Source organism: Phlebotomus argentipes, unplaced genomic scaffold (assembly GCF_947086385.1).
Source record: "Phlebotomus argentipes unplaced genomic scaffold, Phlebotomus argentipes genome assembly contig_39, whole genome shotgun sequence".
In the NCBI taxonomy this organism is placed as follows: Eukaryota; Metazoa; Arthropoda; class Insecta; order Diptera; family Psychodidae; genus Phlebotomus; species Phlebotomus argentipes.
Window position 1 is genome coordinate 1,479,184 of NW_026776182.1, and position 19,726 is coordinate 1,498,909.

At 39.7% G+C, this 19,726-nt stretch overlaps 1 protein-coding gene across 22 annotated transcripts in view; it reads left to right on the forward strand.

The window, feature by feature from the left end:
- LOC132263766 (TLD domain-containing protein 2) overlaps positions 1–19,726 on the forward strand; it is a 53,474-nt gene that overhangs the window by 16,364 nt on the left and 17,384 nt on the right. For 2 of the 22 annotated variants that reach the window (XM_059763730.1, XM_059763744.1), the window contains exons 1-7: positions 4,634–5,565; positions 5,828–6,120; positions 11,056–11,159; positions 11,796–11,842; positions 11,934–12,153; positions 18,296–18,961; positions 19,375–19,507. In XM_059763730.1, the coding sequence (XP_059619713.1) occupies positions 5,287–5,565; positions 5,828–6,120; positions 11,056–11,159; positions 11,796–11,842; positions 11,934–12,153; positions 18,296–18,961; positions 19,375–19,507 (1,742 nt within the window). In that variant the 5' untranslated portion in view covers positions 4,634–5,286. Of the gene's footprint in view, positions 1–2,739; positions 3,026–3,660; positions 3,786–4,226; positions 4,585–4,631; positions 5,566–5,827; positions 6,121–9,085; positions 9,282–10,279; positions 10,343–11,055; positions 11,160–11,556; positions 11,708–11,795; positions 11,843–11,933; positions 12,154–18,295; positions 18,962–19,374; positions 19,508–19,726 lie in introns of those variants that run through there. The other 20 variants (XM_059763735.1, XM_059763737.1, XM_059763724.1 and 17 more) reach the window with 19 other exon arrangements.

Genomic DNA, 19,726 nt, shown 5'->3' on the forward strand with positions numbered 1-19,726 from the left:
ATGTCTTTCCCCTCACTCTGGATTTCCTCGCAGTCATTCACAATGTACATTTTGGTATAATCGTGTAAATGTAAGTCTCTGTAGCATAGAAGATTATTTACTAATATAGCAAAGTTAAAGGTGTTTGACCATCAGACGGAATTTTGTGATAAAAATGTCAGAATTCAGGTTATTTTGCTATTCCATCGCGGAAGTTGGCTAATTTTGGATAATTTCATACGTGAAGATGCTCTAAAATTATGATGACTTTTATGTGATCAAAGAAGAGACATGATGTCCTTCACGTTGGGGCCATTTAGCGGACAAAGCTCCATGGCGAAGTGAACGTTATTGATCTCTGTGAGCACAACTCTTTGTGAAATTATATTTTGGTCATCCAATGCATCAACGACCAAAAATGCACTGTGGCACTTCCAGATCCTTAACCCTGTCGAGAAAAATTGCATTGATTGACGACAGAAGGCAAGTGAAATCTGCAAGGTTGTCTCAACTGCCAACTCATTGTCTCAATTACCTCTTGTAGCCCTATGTAGGCTATGAGAATTGCGTGTGCCAGCGGGTATTTCAAAAATATGAACTTTCCAGTTGATTTGTCGAACATCGCGAGATTAATTTAATGCTCTTTTAAGTTATGCAATTCCAATTCTAAAATGGAGTTGATCGTGAAATTGTCAATGAAGCGAGGTTTCATGAATTGCTTTATATATAAATAAATACAATATGAATCAAAACATTTCCAACACTAATCGTGCAATGAAGACGTGGGCTTGAGTGTTTTCAACCGAGTTCTAATAAAAAGGAAAAAAAAATCCCGAGATACTCATCATGTTGTGAAATACTGATTTGTCTGGGCTGAAAGGTGTAATGAAAAAAAAATCCATTGAAGTTTCACTATTAAGATGTATAATATGCCTCTCCATGTGGAAGAATAATTATGCGATAAAAATAAAATTACAGAAATTACTCAGTATTGACCTCCGTGAATTTAATGGTGATACAAATATCTAATATAGTGGCTGAAGTTTGAGATTAGTTGAAAATAACCTTCCCTCGCGTGTGTGTGTTCTCTGTTGTACGGGGACTCAGTTCAAATGGTCATTACCAAGGTGGTTTTACTGTAACAGAAAGAATGATCTCACATGAGATTTTCTCCTCCACAGAGTCTGCTTCCACCACCTTTGTGGTGAGCCTTGATGTGCGTATTGTTTGCCTGTATATTTTAAATATTTTAACCTGCGTCGAAGAGACAGAAAATGATGGGGAGGTCATTAAAGAATGTAATAAAATACATTGATTTTTACAAATACAGTAATCATTGAGTGAGAATTATTTATCTTTATTGTATTAATGAGATTCGCTGATATGGCTCGCAGCTATAGTGAATATTTAATGTTTATGACTGCGTCTCTTGAATCGATTTACTACTTCAATTGTCGAAGAAACATCTAAATCATAATTATCACCACATTTGTCTTGAGAATTCAGATTAAGAAGGAAGGTGTCTTTTCTTGAAATATTGCTTCCACATTCACTTAACAGTGATATACCAATGTGTCTGACAATACGCTGTGCGATTTTCTTTTTATTTTTTCATCGTGAAACAAGGATGTTTCAAAGATAGTAAAAAAGAAATCATAATATAAATTTGCTCTCACTAAATTTGTGAAACAACAGTGGAATGTTTTCTGTGCAATTTTGCATTTTACTGTATTTATAATTCCTCCACCATTAGCCATACCTTTAAAGCCTTAACATTTTACCGTGTGCTGTCGTGAGTTTTATTGAGAAAAAATATGCCACTATGGTAGGATTATTGCTATTATCTCAAAAGGCGGAAACTTAAATGCCAACCACGCGTGCTAAATTACTTATAAATCTTTAATTGTATGCAGACGGCATAATAATAAACACCAGAATGTGCAGTACATTCTTAATGAGAGATGATGATGTCTCTTCTAGACATTCTTCAAACCGGCAACAGGTAAAGTGAGATGAAAGAAGGAAAAAAATCTATACAAGTTTGATGAATATTTACGTACCAAAAGTCGCATATTCATGTGAATTTCTCTATTGATTGACACTTGTTTATTCGCATATTTTTTACCGTCTCAACATCATTAATCAATTACAACTTTTATTAAAATTATACAGAGGCAATTCTTCTCAAAAAGTGTGTATAGTGCAAAGAGAGGAAGGAACAGTTTCCTGACCTTGTGTTTGTCCAAGAGAGTAATAATGATGAATAACCTCAGAATCATTAATGTGTACAAAATTTTGCATGTATTACCTCTTGACGGGAGCTTTTGGTCATTTAGCAACACGATATAGCGTTTCATTTTTTGGGCAAAAACTGCTAACTTTTGCCAGAGTAAGCGACAAATTGTTGAATCGCAAAGTGATTGTGGTGGGACAAATATTTACTATATAGACCATATATTTATCCGCATGCAATTTCTGCTTTTTTCTCCACTCTGACAATTTTCTTACACATCTTTTTGGGGGGAACTCTCGCACTCAACCAACGATCTCAAAAATACAATCGAATTGAAAGTTGTTTTCTTCAAATGTGTGGTGAGTTTTATACCTACACTTAATAAAGTAGCCACAAATACCGCGATGTTTTGTACAGTGAGACTGGTTATGAGACAGAGGCATCGAGTATAGAACACTCTCTTTTGCAGCACCGTCAACGGAGTCGCGATCAACCGCGATCGATGCGTCGCGCTCAGTTTTCAATTGAGATTCCAACGAGACGTGCGCGAAATTTTTCAACACGCTACAGATCACCCTAGATCAATGATCAAGTGCTGTTCTCTGTGGTTCTACCCAATATTTCCCAAGTGCCATTTACCAAGATTTGTCTCTCACTGAGGTTGCCCCCTTAATATGTGAAAAAAACTCATTATTTTGCGTAATACTGTGGACTTAAAATAAGTTAATCTCACGAGTTTTTGGAATTTTCTCTGTTAAGAAATTGGATCGGTAACACTTGCTATATTTCAAGGTAGAATTAGTGAAATTTACTGTGAGTTATTGTATTGTGGTTTCTGATAAGTGAAATAATTTCCATTCATATTACTTGTTCGTGTTAGCGTTGATAGTTTCACAAGAGTAGAGAGAAAAAAAAATACCGCGAAACTTTATAACATTTGAAATGAAATTGCCTGAAATATTTTCCAACTTTCGTGATGATCTGTACTTATTTTTTGACCTGTATAGAGAATTGTGTCATAGAAAAATTCCTTTTGAAACTTTTGTCGGTATTATTGATAAAATGTTCAAAATGGAATGCAATATACTGAGCGAGAGAGAAAGAGAGAAGCGAAAAGAAATTCTCCGTTACCACGAGATTGTTGAAGAAGTCAGTAAAAAAGATAGGAATGAGAGAAAGGAAATGATGTCGTTTGAGAGTGAAGAAAACACGGTGCAAGATTTGAATGCGCGAACAAGCCATTGAACTGGAATGTGAATAACTTTTGCAAAGTGTTTCAAATGTTGTTAACATTGCATTCGCTTGGGGAATGAAGAACTTTCAAGAATTCTCGCGAGGGTTTATGTACCTGACAATGTTGACTAATTGTAAATTCTCACTGATACAATCGTCCATTTAATTGGATTCTAATCAAGGATTTGCGAGACTTGAGGCACAACAGAAATGTGCCTGTGTGGTTGACGAATTGCGTACATGGGGAAAGTGTTGACTTTGGAGTATTTTCACTGATAAATATTCAATTTGGGTTACTGCACTTCCGCTCAAAATGCGCATTTTGTGATTTAATCCAGAGGTAATTGTTGCCATGTCGAAATTTTAATAGCAATAAATTGCATATTTCCATTGAAATTACTGTTTGTGATGCTCGCGAAGATGCACAATACATTTTTTTTTTAAATAACTAACAGAACAGTAATAGTGAATTCTGCAATATAGTGCATTTTACTACATAGTATCTGTATCGGAAAATACAGACATGAGTTACACACTGTTTTTTTTTCGTGAGCATTTTATACCGAGAATGTTTCTGAATAGTGTGAAATTCCGCCGAATACTTGTCTTTTTTAAACTCTTACTGCTCACACCATATGGTGTTCTTTGTGCAATACTATTTTAATTGTAGTTTCTCATAAAATAATTGTTGATTTATTACTACTCACTCATAGATGTAATTCAGTATAATTTCGCAGTATTCATAACTCATTCATATTTTCCTCAAATCCAATCTCGTTCCTGGATATATTTATTTATTGAACTTTTCCGAAGTACGTTCCATTATTGCATGTTATTGAACAAAAATTAACTGCAACAGCATTGTTTATAGCAATGCAGAGATTATATTGTAAAACCGAATGAGAGAGGCAAAGGAGTTTAAGCAATTAGCATTAAATTGTATCATGAGCGGAAAATGTCAATTGTAATAATTTATCCATGGTCTTTTTTTGAAGTAAAAAAAAAAACTTCTGTACCTGTGAATAAATCAGTGCGTGAAATAATTACATGTCTTATCGGACATTCATATCTGAAATTGGCGAAGGCGCAACGCAGTTTTTTCTCTACCAGTAATTGTTAAGTTTCAAATAGACTCGAAGGTGGAGTTTATAGGCTGGGAGAAAAGTCGCAATTTCCTTTTATTTTCTATGCGCCAAATGAAAGTTGACAAGGCAAGAGTGTTTTCTTCCGTTTTCTACATTTTAATCGTCGGCTCTGTGAATAGCTCGTTTTTTTTGGTAAATAGAGAAAATTGAGTATGTCTAAGTATATAAAATTCATAGTGAATAGCCAATAAAAATGGTGTAAATTGCAATTAATTTGTAGAATGTTGTTTCTCTACGTGAGACTGTAATTACTGGAATTTGTGTAGTTTTATTTATTGAAACATTGTGGCTGGGTAATCTGGCACTGATGCGGTATGAAGGAAACACTTAAGCTCTGTGCAATCCAGAAAGAGAGTTGATCGTGTTATCAATATGGGTCTGAGTCATTATTATCTCACTTGTCCCTATGCCAGAAATCTCTCTAATCCGTCTTTTTATTGGACACAATTGGTGATGTTTTGGAAGTCATCGTGAATCAACACACCTGTAATTGGGCGACATAATAGAAATATTTATGACGATTGTATCAGAGAAATTTCCCCATAAAAATACGCTATACTCCCCCTCTGGCAGCGAGTTAATGACGTGAGTGAAGAGTACGTGAAAGACTGTCGAAAACGAAGGTGGAAACACAAGACATTGAGAGCTTTATCAGTGAAATTTTGATAAAGAGAGACAAGAAAAGAAGAGAAAAAAATGACGAGTGTGTTGTCGGCGGGAAAGTACCGCTCGCGGAAAGATTGGAGCACAAGCTCTATTCCGACACTGGTGTCTCTCGAGGAGGAGTCCACGACGCCCACTGAGGAGAAGGAGGACAATGGAATTCCACCTAAGCCGCCAAGGCGCTCATCTCTGGCCATGGGACTGTTGGGACTCAGTCCTACCGTGAGCAATAACAACACGGCTGAAAAGCCGAGCAAGCGACGGAGCTCCATTGCTGTGGCATTTCTAGGACGGCGCGAGAGTGGTCAGAAGGTAGATTGTAATTTAATTAAAAAAAAAAAAGAAAAAACACTCCTCCGCGGGATGATTTGATATCGCTTCCTGCCGGTCCACTGTGAGGGCAATCTCATTCCATGAGAATAGTGCCGCCCAACAATTACTCATAATCACATTTTGAGCTCGCCCACTGAATTGGAGAATTGATTTGCGTTCAATTAATTGCGAATGCCTCTCGACGAGAGTTTCATCGATGTGAATTGGGAACTTATCATTCTCACGTGATATTTGTCAACAGAACAAGGACCAATTCGGCGAAATGCCATCAATTGGACGTCTGAAGAGTGCCACTGATAGCGAGAATGGAATGGCCAATTCGGAGAATGGGGATCATCTTCATGCGGAATTGCCTGGCAGGCGGCACAGGCGGTCATCGTGGCAGGCAAAATTTGAGCGACGACGCCGAAAGGTTGGCCTTCCACCCACGGTGGATGACAATGAGATGGCGGATGAACCGCCAATGGGCTTAGGAGGACGCCAAAAGAGGCACTCGTGGTGGAATATTCTCAAGCCGGAAAATCTGAAGCAGAGGTTAGATGCATTCCATCTCAAGGCAATGGCTCCATATGATTAATGCTTTTCACTCAAAACACTCCCATTGACTGACGAAAAAAAGAGCTTTTGGAAGCTGAATATTGAAAGTTGCAAAATTCAACATACATAGATGAAGGTTTTTCTGAAACACTATAGTCTAATGACAGGTGATTGGAGTCACACATAATTTGGTGGTGGTGCAACAAGTGTTATTCACCTTATATTCTCCTCCAATTCATTCACTTTCACACACAACCATCAGAATCTCATAATTTAATTTACAGCTACTAGAAGTATAAGCAAAATTTACATGCGTACACATCTACTTGTGTCTACAGGCAAAATATAAATATAAACAGAGAGGGTTCCCCCTTCCCATTCTATTGCTCACCACATCTCAGGTGCAAATGTGTGCAGTGTTGATTGCGATGCTCTCTCATTTGCCGCTCATGTACAGTGTGTCGGGCCAAAAAAGTGGGGCATTTCATGACTCAAGAGATAATCCCAGAAGAATGTGTTAAAAACATTTAATTATTATTATTTCAGTGTTTTCCCAAATGTAGACTTTAATCCTTATTTACGTTCACATATACTATGTGTGTACCGTTGTACAACTTCTAATGAACTATATTATATCTGCCTTCTTCAAATTCTTGTGACCTAGGCATATAAATCATTAATCCACTTATACTGTGTGTACTTGAGGAGCTGCATCAAAAGACCGTAAATCTTCCACATTATATGTATGTAATTAAGTCACAAATATTATGTTTAAAGTGAAGGTTTTCCAACACTTCAACCTATTACAGCTCTTCTTGTTGGAAATGAATAGATTATAAGCTTCTTTATGCGTTTGAAAGTTCACATGCCACAGAGTGTCGCGTTTAGTGCGCATCGTTGAGTGAAAAAATAAATTTAAACGCTTTTTAAGCTCAATAGGTAATTCGAGTAATTAGTGAGTGCGATGAGAATGGGATACTCTGTGACTCGTGCTGTTATCCATCACAGATGCATATGGTTGGATCGTGGGAATTAAAGTTTGTGTCGTAAATCTAAATATCAGTGTGACTGCCCCTAAAGTGATTTTTTGCGCGAGTATGCACAGCATTAACTGCCTTTTGGGTGATGCAATTCTTTATGGCGGCAAAATTAAAGTATATTGTTGACTTTATTGCGCAATTTGCACGTGAGGATGCGTGTTTTTTCTGCAGCTCATGTCACTCGATAAGAGAATATGACGCTTCTTTTACAGCTACTCACTTGACTACCTTACAATATGACACTCAGTGGGTAGTCTAAGTTTCTCCAGTGTCATTGCTATCAGTTTCAGTTTCACAACAAACTCCAGAAGTTACTATTGAGTGTGTGTCGATACGAGGGAAAGAGATTTATGTGTCTTTTCTTTGGTGTCTTTAATCTGTCACTATAGTGGAGAGAATTGTGTGTCTAAATCATTAAGAAGGAAGGAACATGTAGCGAAAGAGAAGGTTGTGAATGTTTATTGCAAAATTGCGTGGGTTTTCGCGGTTTTTTCCTCTTTTGCATACATATTTTTTTTCAAATGGAAATTGCACAGTCTCACATACACTCGTGAATAAACTTATTTTTACTTAAACATGTGCCTCGCACCAATGCCTCACAGCGCCATAAATATCTGGGTAGAAACGTGGACTAATGAAGTGATAAGATGTCAGGCCTTTCTTATACCATGAAATCGCTAAAAGATTACATTATATATGATTTTTTTTTCTACTTTTTGTATACGCAGTCCTCATTCGATCAGTTTATCAGAAGCTTTCAACAAATGCGCATCGTTTGGCTATACGAAGAGATATATTACATTATATTTGACATAGGAAAAGTTTTGCCGTGAGTGATGTACTATAATTGAAAAGGTGTGTTGTTGGCTCTCCTCAAAATGCAATTTCTTTGTTCACGTATTCAACCTATTTTTTTTTTTGGTTGTTGAGATTTTATTGAAATATTAGAGTTATTAAGCAGACTTTGCAGACATGACAATTTCTTTTATTCTAAAATGCGTTCTATTATCGTTTATTGCCAGAATTATCTCTAATAAAACAATGATGGTGTAGTGTTGTAAAGTATTCACAAGTGTCTGCTGCCAAATCGCTCTTTGTCAAATAATAGAGTTGAAGAAAAAATAAGAGGATATTATTATTCAACAAATCAAACAATTGATGGTGACATAAAAGGAAAATAGATGAAAAATGTGAAACGTTGAAAAGTAAATTTTCCGAATAATTTTGCGAAGACTATTTAACCAGTTGTCCATGGTGTTTTGTGTTCAGTTCTCTCTCCATCTATATCGTCACGTTATACGCTATTATTTGCTGGGTTGTTTAATATTTGTGAATTAAATATAGAGAAGGCTGAGTTTTAGAAATGGGAAAAAAAGAAGAAGGAAAAATGTGCTAATTTGTTTGAATTGTTTTCTTCGCCACAGTTGGAAGAGGTGGTAAAAATATATGTCTATAATTTTTTTTTATATAAAAAAGGCACAAGTGAAGAACGGTGAAAAAGTCACGTGCATTTTACTCGTGAAGGTTATTCTTCAGTTGGACAGTGCTTTTCCCATAAATGTTCATTTAGAAGATGGAGAGGGAAAAATCTATATGTATGACTACCGTAAGATCGTAGAAGCGTGAGTTTTTCAGTCATACTCAATTAAATAGGCGAATGCCTCAGACCTCTCAGTGGAATGTTTAATTAGAGATAATTCTCTTGAACGTGAAAGTGAAATTAGCAATGAGATCCTCTGAGATCGTGCAAAATAAATAAATGAGGGAGAAATTTATGTCACTAAAAATAATCATACTTCTCTCAATGGTAATATGCGTCATAAATTCTTAACGTCACGACTTCTCATATCGTCCACATTCTTGTGTTTGTCTCCTGATAACGCCCAGAGAGTCGTGTCTGCAGAAGTGCTCAAAACTATAATGAGAATTTGCTATTATGTTGATAATATAGGTTGTGTGTGAGGAAAAGGAAAACGTGTCGTACGTTTGAGGACAAGATATTTGTCACAATTTCATAGTACAGCCAATCGATAGAAGGACAGGAGACTTTGGGTCGATATACGTAAAGATGGTTCTTGAGACACAGTTGTCGAAATTTAAAAAGAAGGCCAGCTACTGGTAAGACTCTCTCACACAGGAAATTCCACAAAATGATTCACATTCATATACATTTTTGTTCCTCCTGTATTTCACTTAATCGCCATGCTTTCTTATCATCCGGTCTTATCGATTGGATAGAAGTCACGTTGAATTAGTAAAAGTACTATTGTGAATATGCCTGGAGGAGATTATTCATGAAAATCCACCCCGCATACATTCAAAATGTGATTGAAACTTTGAGAAAAGTGGGTCATCTTCTTTCCAATTGTGTGGAGTATATATGGAAATTCCTTATTGACTCTCGCAAATTACATTCTCAGAAAGTTTTCACTTTCAATGCTATTTCGGGGAAGAGTTTTATCACAATGAGATAATTGGATAATACTGTAGATGTTTTATTCTCAATTCTCCCTCTCTTTAGCTCCTTCCAGGAGCTAATGGGTGGTGGATTGAGGTTTCCATGCCACATATACTTTGTTTTCCAGAAGACGAAAAAATAAATTGAAATAGAAGGATTATCAAGAATAGATAATACAAGTAGGTAATTAGCCATCTATACTTTGGCCTAACCTAGATTTCAAAATACATTGTAAGAAAAGAATATGGTAAAAAAAAATCATGAGATAAAAGCAAGGAAGAAAATATCCATTATTTACGTCGGCAATAATTTTATTCTTGCCCCAAATAAACCTTTTTGGGACGAAACGAAATTGCGACTGAGTGTTAATGTAGAGAATATTCTGAACGTGGGAAAAATTATGTGTTATTTTATACGTTGAGATGTCTTCATTTGAGCTTCACAGATTACTAAAAATACACACGAGGAGTGAAATGTTACTGATGTTCTGCACTCTTCACATGTTATCGCTTTCATTTTGCTTGCAATTTACTCACACAAATTTCATTTTGCACATTAATACAATTTTTTTTTCTCCTTTTCATCTGTCTGAGTTTGCGACTTATTTTCTTTTCTTTTCCTTTTTTTCTTTTAATGTTTGTTGCACGATATTATATAGGTCTCGTAGATCAAGTCAGGCTGATGTTGATATTTTATCTCGCACGGGAGGTCCAGTCTTTCGGTAAGTGTTGAATTTTCTTTTTTGTTTTGCTATTGACAGTATAAATTTCTTAGTGTTAAAATTTAACACTTAGTGTGTTCTTTTTTACGCTAATAAGTCTTGTCAAATGTTGCTTGTCCCTGACCCAATTTATTCGCACAAAGTAAGAAATAAGGAAAAAAAGTGCCGAAATATTGTGTAGAAATTGGTTGTATATATTTTTTGTTAGGTATATTAATCTAACACCTCTGTTTTGCCTATTTTCTTTTTCTCATGTTTCTGCGATATTTATTTTAACATTTTACACAAGACAAATTGAGCATTGCACGGCAAATGTATCAATTTACGGCAATCGCAAGACTGTTTTTATTTCCTCTTCTTGGAGGCTTCCTTATTTATTTGCATGGAATGTGCTATTGAAAATCAATTCCTTTTCTCTGGGAAAATGTGTGGTCGTGGCGAGTCCTTGACATAGATCTTGATTTAATCAACATCAAAAGGGTTGGCAGAAGGTAAGGTGGATTGAGTGGAGATAAAAGTGTCCATTGTGGTGTGTCGGACCATGAACAAGAATGTGTTTTTTGTGTGGTTTTTAGCCCCGGTGCCTCTTTTCGCATTAATCTATAAGAGAACTGTTTTTTTTTAATCACCTTTTGAGGGTGATACATTTTGTAAAAACATTATGAGCAACTTACTGACCTCTTTCTACCTCTTTTGTCTCTCCCTCTCTGCAGGAGTAAATCAAGGAGTGTGGATCATGGTTTGGCTCCATTTGATTTGGACTCGCTCAAGTCGAAGGTGGAAGGCAGAATTGACAGCGTGGAGCGCTTATCAAGAGGTAATAAAAGTTATATCATATGAAAGAAAAGGGAATTGAAAATGACACTAGAGTGAATTTGTAGACTCCAGTATGAAATGTTGCAATGTTTACCTTGTTGCAATGTTTACCAAAACATTTACGTACAATTCCGAAAAAAAAAATTTCTGTAATTAAGCTTCTGTGTTTAGTTTTTTTTCGATTTCGCGACATTGACTTTTCAAGTAGAAAGCCAGTGGCGGAGCGAATCCGTTTACAAATTCAAATGAAATCAAATCAAAAAGGAAAACAGTAACATTGTCTGTGGTAGTATCAAATTTTGCACTGCTAAGTGAATTCCCTGAAATTTCTGTGACAATTCCGTAATCTCATATTGCCCTTTTGTCCGTCTCACATCGACACACTGGGCATCAGTGCTCGTCTGACCATGATGAATGACGAAAGGAGAATTTTTATATTCAGACGACAGAGAGATTATCTCATTTATTTTCTGCTAAATACCGAATCAATCAACTTGAGTGAAGATTACGAAATATTCGATTATCGGGCGAAGCCGAAATGTGATTGTTGTGTGGCAAAGTTACAGTGTTTTTCTGTGACACTTTGTTGATAAGGCATGATATTAATTCCAATGTCTTCTCTCTAACCTCATTGCAGATGCTGAGAAGAAGAAAGCCCCACCAATTCCAACAACAACTTATACAGTGAGTATTCACGATGTTGGTGTGATATTTCTCAATAGCTGAACAATTTGCTGATTTGTACTTTTCTAATGATAACACTTCTACCTCTCAGGTTGGCGATCGAGATACTCTAACATCAGTGGCAGCAAGATTTGATACGACACCCTCTGAATTGTCAAAGCTCAATAGATTGGTGAGCTCATTCATCTATCCTGGACAGCAGCTATTGGTTCCTGATAAGTCAGCTATCGTGGAAAGTGGTGAAGGTTCTACCACTTCTGGCAAGTCTAGTCCGACAGGAAAATCCACAGATGATTTACACGAGGAGAAAGGTATGAATAATACAGTGTGGCTCAATATACTTTATTCCGGCAATTTTGAATGGATTTCACACGTCAAATTCATCAAATCAATATCATCACCTCGGTGTTTATGTTAAATTTTAATATTCATTTATCTTTATTGGTACTCTACGCACATTTTATATTCCTCCTACTGTTATTTCTATCTGTGCAGATAATCTTTTCTACTACTGTACGTACGTAATTGCGTTGAATCACAGAGTAGAGACACAAACCTCTGATCGGTTTTCCGATATAAATGTAAGAATGGGAATAGATCAGGGGAAAGTATATCAGTGTGGCTTACCAATTATAATTGCGTCTGTTCAGTTTTGGTGTCGCGGTATTACTAAATTTCTCCTCCTCCTCGCGACGGTCTCCTTAAATCTTACTCTACTAGGGCGCCCTCTACACTACTTCTCTCAACCTTCTCCACACGGCCATTCCTGGCCTTGCATTCGTCCCGAATGCACACTTCCTGGCCACGGCTTCAAGATGTCCGCCGCTCCATACGTCGTCTCCGATCCATCGAAATCTCCTGACTTTTTCACCTTGTATCGATCGTTCGGCAAAATCTCCACAATCCTATATGGTCCGATGAATTTCGGCTTCACCTTGGCGCCCGTCTCGAACTGCGTCTTCTTCAGAGCTACCAAATCTCCTTCCTGGTACTTCCGAGCTGGTCGGCTTCTCAGATTGTAAGCCTTACGACTTTTCTCCTGGACCTTCTCGATACTAAGTCGAGCTTGCTTCCTCAGCACATCGCGCTGTTCGCCAAATTGAGCCTTCTGCTCTTCCTCAAGAATCTCAACAATCTTTTTGTCCTCAGGATGTTTCATCTTCACTCCAATCAACACTTCACACGGCGTACTCTCAATTGATCTCTGATGTGATGAGTTGATGTACTGCTGGACTTTTCCCACGTGTTTAAACCATTCTTCAGGCTTATCCACGGACATCTTCGTCAAAGTCGGTATAATTATCCTGTGGATCCTCTCAACTTGTCCATTCCCTCGTGGCACGCCTGTCGCCACATGATGCAACTCAATATCTCTCTCCTCACAATGTTTCTTGAAAACATTCGAGGTGAACGCACTTCCTCTATCAGCCACGATCCTCTTCGGATCACCAAATACGTCAGAAATCGTTTGCAACTTCTTTAAAGTCTCATCGGCCGTCGTCGACTTAACGGGAAACAACCAAACAAACTTGGAAAAGCCATCCACCACCGTCAATATGTAGTTATAACATTTCCTCGTCGATGGCATTGGACCAAGGTGGTCAATGTGCAACGTCTCGAAAGGCTGATCTCCCTTGGGAATAGGGTGGAGCTCACCCTCACGTTTCCCACTCTTTCGTTCCGCCAATATGCAAGGAATGCAATTGTCGATGCACCTGCGAATCTTATCGTCAACGTTCTGGATGTAGTACTCGTCATTAATCAACTCTTTGGTCTTCTTGACACCGAAATGTCCTCGTGAATGCGCATCGCTCAAAATCTCAAACTCCATGGCGCTAGGAATCACTAATTTCCTTTTGCCATCGCACTCCACGTACAAGACTTCATTGCAACACAGAAAGTTCTCATACGGCCCACGCGACAAGGCTGTTTTTATCGCCTTAATCCTCTCGTCCTGATTTTGCGCAGCTTTCACCTTCGAAGTCACGTCATCTACTCTCTTCCTAATCACCATCACTGTCGCCCTCGACAAAGCATCAACATGCGCCATTCGACTGCCTGCACGATGTTCCACAGCAAAATCGTACTCTTGCAACTCAAGCGCCAACCTCGCAATCTTCGGATTCAACTGCTTCTTGGACATCGTCATCATAAACGCGGCACAATCAGTCACCAACTTAAATCTCACCCCCTTCAAATAGACGCTAAACTTCTCTACTGAGTCCGCGGCGGCAAGGAATTCGAGGTAATACGAATGATACTTCTGCTCGGCCTCGTTGGTGTTCCTGCTATGATAGTAGCACGGATGCATCTTCCCGTCATCGCCTTTTTGCATCAAAATACCCGCAATTCCCGTCTGGCAAGCGTCAGTGTGGACTTCCGTTTCATCATCAGGATCATAGATCTTCAACACAGGATAAGTAGCCATCAAATCCTTCAACATCTTAAACGCGGCCATCTGTTCGTCACCGAATTCAAAATCGACTCCCGTCTTCAGCAGGTTACTCAGCGGCTTTGCGATCATGGAAAAGTTCTCGATGAACTTGCGGAAATACTGTGCCAATCCATAGAATCGATGGACTTGCTTCGTCGTCTTGGGCACTGGATATTTCAACAAATCTCTCACTTTCAACTCCGTCGAATGAATTTTCCCCTCGCTGATCACATATCCAAGGTACTCGACTTTCCTTTGCAGAAAAGCGCACTTCTTCCAATTGAATACGAGACCATTTTCTGCTGCTACCTCAAGAACACGCTTCAACTTTTGAATTCCCTCTTCTTCGTCACTCGCCGGCACGATCAAGTCATCCACGAATGCCAACACAGTTCCGTCTCTCATCAAATTCCGCAATGCGGCGTTGATGAATCGTCCAAAGCTTTTTCCACTGAGATTTAATCCAAACGGCGACTTCATGAATTCGTACTGCGCGTCATGTGTAACAAAAGAGGTATACTTCCTACTCTTTTCGGCGACTGGCACATGAAAGTACGAGTTCTTTAAATCAAGGGTGGAATAAACACGCGCTTTGGGCAAGCAATCCAACTGATCCTCAATTCTTGGCATCGGATATCGATCGGGCACAATCTTCTTGTTCAATTCGCGATAATCAATGCATACGCGCGGTGAACCGTCTTTCTTCTTGACAATCACAACAGGGCTCGCGAAATCACTCGTAGATTCGCGAATAATACCCTCTTCCATCCACTCGGCTATCTGCTTATCAACAATCCTCTTCTCCAGAGGAGCCAATCGTCTCGGGCGCTGATACACAGGCGTCTCGTCCGTCAAATTGATTGTCGTTTCAATCGTCACATTCTTCGGCTTTTGCGGCTTGTAATTCGCAATCATCTGTTCAATCTCACCCGCGAACTCTTTGGGGCAATTAATTGAATCGTCTTCAACAGAAATCTGCATGATACGCGCCACCTCAGCCAAGGTATCGGCACTATCTCCACCCACATCAATCCCTGCGTCATTCTCGCCTGGCACGTCACTCACAGCATCGTCACGCGCATCGTCTTCAGGCTTAACAGCATCACGGGCATCATTAGGGACTTTAGGCTTGATAATCACATTACCTGGCTTTATGGTGTAGTCGACATTATCGAGGAAATTCCTCCCGATCAACAACTCAGGCTCCATGGCATCATTCTGCACAATGTGGCACAGAAACCTGTACATCTCGTCGTCGATGGTGGCGTTAACCATCACTTCACCTTTGGCTCTCCCAAAAGCACCTCCGAAGCCTTGCAACTTCATCCTCGACGGCATCTTGTCGCTGCAACACGCCTCAATCTTCCTCCATAGCGCCTCCTTCATCAACGACACATCACTGTAACTATCAATCACACCAACACTCTCATAATCAGCGAACTTCACTTTCAATGTGTCCAACTTCTCATCACTTTGCTTAATCATATTCACTTTGGCACTCTTCTTCTTCTTATCGTCCTTTTTCTTACAGTCCTTAGCGATATGATCGAACTCGTTGCACTTAAAACACTTCACGCCTTTCTCTTTATCAGGACAGTCCATAGACTTATGACCACTGACTCCACAATTGAAACACTTATCTGTAGCCGCCTTGTTGCCACCTTTCTTAGCGTTTCCCTTCTTTTCCTCCGTCGAATCTGCCTTCTTAGGAGCTCCTGAAGCACTCTTCGCCTTTGAATGCAACTTCCAGTAAGAATTCAGTTTCTTCTTCAACTCGTCAATCGTCGTGGACTCATACAACGTCGCTTTACTCACTGGGTCACCTGGGATTCCGTCACAAACATACTCGATGATTGTCGCAGCATCCACATTGCCAGACTTCGCTATGCGTTGCATCTCATACACATAATCAAGCACCGTCTCCTTCGAATCCTTCTTGCGCTCGCGCAGCTTGCGATGAACATCAGCACCACTGCACTTCTCAGCAAACTCCTTGATCAGTGCGCGCTTCAGCCGTTTGTACTTGCACAGCCCCGTCTGAGCGAACAAGAACCTCTTCGCAGTGCCCTCAAGCACCTTCTTGCACAGCACTAACATCTGGAGATCGCTCAACCTCGCGGACTTGGCGGTGTCCTCGAATTCCACGAACCACGTCACAATATCTTGTCCATCGGCGCCGGCAAAATGCTCAATAGACTCCTCAATATCCTTCAGACTGAACGATTTGCCGCTCGACGAACACGTCGGCTGCTTGGGTGTGGAATTCGCATCCACGACAACTGTGTCAAATCCCTCGAAGTCATCATCGTCGTCACTAGAATCCGAATCATCGTTGTTTTCGCCACTGCCACGGCGGTTGCCATCTCTTCCCCTTGGATTTTCCGCCTTATTTGCATCGAAATTGATGATTCGCTGGGCTAATTCGGCTTTAGTGCCGTCCTCCTTCAAGCTCCTGCGCTGGCACTCCTTTATTAGCCCATTCCTCGTCATTAAATCCACCAATTCGTCGATTGTTGACACTTTTTGCGACACATTGGACGCCATTTTCACTCTGTTCGATTTTAGTACACAACGTCTTAGTACAACACACGAACTCGTCGATTTGCGTCTTCGCTCGCGATCACTTTTCGCGCCGCCACGTCGTTGGTTGTGATCGCGGTTAAGTTTCGGACGTCTTCCGAAATTCAACCGACAAATCACCGTCTTAAAGATGGCTGCCGGAAGTCGTCGCCGACTTCAATGGCCGTCTTTTCCTCGCACTGTTCGCGCTTGAACACGTGCACGTCTTCACGCCTCCAATGCACCGAATCACTTCGATACCGTCTTCACGCTGTGGAAAATCGCGCCGCCGTCGTTCTCCCGCCACTCACGCACGGATATCACGCGAATTCTCCCGTCTACACGTCTTCAAATGTCTTTGCGAGATCCCTCGCGGTTCACTCGCGTCGCTCACAACTTCGCAATACTTTTCGCACGTCTTTAACTTCCCGAAACGCAACTATTCCACTCAGAATACTCCCTGTCATCCCGGACGAGCCCCCATGTAAGAATGGGAATAGATCAGGGGAAAGTATATCAGTGTGGCTTACCAATTATAATTGCGTCTGTTCAGTTTTGGTGTCGCGGTATTACTAAATTTCTCCTCCTCCTCGCGACGGTCTCCTTAAATCTTACTCTACTAGGGCGCCCTCTACACTACTTCTCTCAACCTTCTCCACATAAATTCTTATCATTCCTCATATGTTTCTCACTCTTTCTTTCTCCACTGTAAACACCATTTAACAGCAAAGAGAGCAAGTGAGAAGGAGGGAGAAACCACTCGTATTGTCAAACAGACTGTCAGATCGTATACCATAAATTAACAATACACCACGTACTTATGGCGCTGTTCAGTTCCAAGTTGTCGTGAAAGTGCGTTTTTAGGCTTATTTTTCGCGACTTTTCCCAGTGCATTAGTTCTTGAAATTAGTAAATTATTGTCGGCGAGTAATTACATGGATCTATAATGTTTACGGCGGTTTTTAAGAAGACTGGTGGTAAGATTTTATTCAATCGGTAACCAACATAATTGACACACTCATCGATATAATCCACCTGTTTCATTACACTATGTTTGTTTTTCCCTGTGGAAACATCAATAATATTGAATTGCCGATACGCGTGTACGTTAAAGTATTCATAATGTGAAGGATAGTAGAGTCAGTATTGATTGATTTTTAATTGAATGGTCATAAAAATTGTGAATTGTATATCTACAACTGATTTGACCGTAGACTTTGATTAAAAATGACTAGGTATTTATACGGATTTTTCTACATTTTTCCCATCATGTGATATAAAATATTTTCTAAGAAATATCTCCAGTTTATTTACCTTATATGCTATTGTATAGAATTCACTTTTCAATTTGAAGGTTTTTGTAAGTTGTTTAACTCTATTAGATTGATCATTGAAGGAATTATATTTATGTGCTTTACATCTTATTTCCTGATTTTACTAAAGTGTCTTTTCCTTTCTAGAGTTGCTTGATGGCTTACGACCAGGATCACCAAAGCCGGGACACATCGAACGAGTCTCCTCCCCGAACGTACATGGACAACACAATGAGGACGATCCTGTGATCACGCAGAGATTCCTCAAGATCAATGTGAGACACATAACTGATGGACAAGGCGTTGTGGGTGGAGTTCTTCTCGTGACACCCAATGCTGTCATGTTTGATCCCAACGTGTCCGATCCGTTGGTGATTGAACATGGCCCAGAGAGCTATGGTGTAATTGCACCCATGGATTTGGTTGTCAACGCAGCAATCTTTCATGATATTGCCCACATGAGAGTGGGCAATGAGGCGAGCAACGAGAAGCCCGAGGTGTATTATCCCAAACCTCTAGTGAGTCGCTACGAAGGCACTCACTCACCTGGGAAGGACTCCCTGCTGGTGAAGGATGAGACCTTCCCAGAGCTGGGTGTGGGCTCAGTAGAGGGTTGTGATGATCAGGAGAGCGTGTGCTCCAGCAATGGACGCGAGGGTGATGCTTTTCCCAAGGCATTCGATCGGGATCTTGTGACACCGACAAATCTCCAACATGCTGAGCAACTGGAAGAGTTTAGAAATGCACGTGAAGCTACAACCAAGGCACTTTCAATGGAGTCAGCAACATCCACAGAAGCCAAAGAGGCCAAGCGTAAGTAAACAACATCTCAGAGAACTTTACCCGAAGTTCACTTTTAATATCCACACACATGGCGCTTTTCTCCCATATCAGCCGCCCACAATTTTAGTGGCAGTACAAATGTTTTCATTGCCTTATCTTTTAATTGTTCCTTCATGTGTGTACTCATGGAAAGAATTTCTGCCGAATCCGGTGTAATTTTTATTCATTCACCGCACTCAAGATAAAAAATATATATATAAGTGTGGCGTTCTAAATTTTTTCTTCAATACAGGGGTGGTCATAAAAGTTGTAACTGTAAGGAATGGTCCTTTTCTCTAGGAGACATAACATTTTATTCACTTCAGTAAAAGTGCTCTTCAGTAAAAATGTACTCTGAAATCTGTGTGCAATATATTGAGTAATCGCTGAAATGTATTTTGCAGCTGATGACCATAAAGATGAGGCTGAGGAGGCCGAAGAGGGGACACTTGATGTGATGACGAGTGAGATGAAGAGTCTGGAGGAGCGCAGAAAGAGTCTGTTGGATCACCATTGGGCCATTCCCAGCAAAGATAGGTAAATAGCGGTAGCGTGATTCATTGTTGGCTATCACGGTGCTTTTAGGACAATTCACGTTGGGGAGTGAGGAGTGAAGAAAAATGAAAACTAACACCGAATTGGAATTGCTAGTCGCGCGGGAAGGTTGTATTATCCATTGCATGCTTCTGGGATAACGTAGTTAGGACAGTGAGATTCTAACTTAATTGAAATGGATTAATCATAAAATTGAAGAAC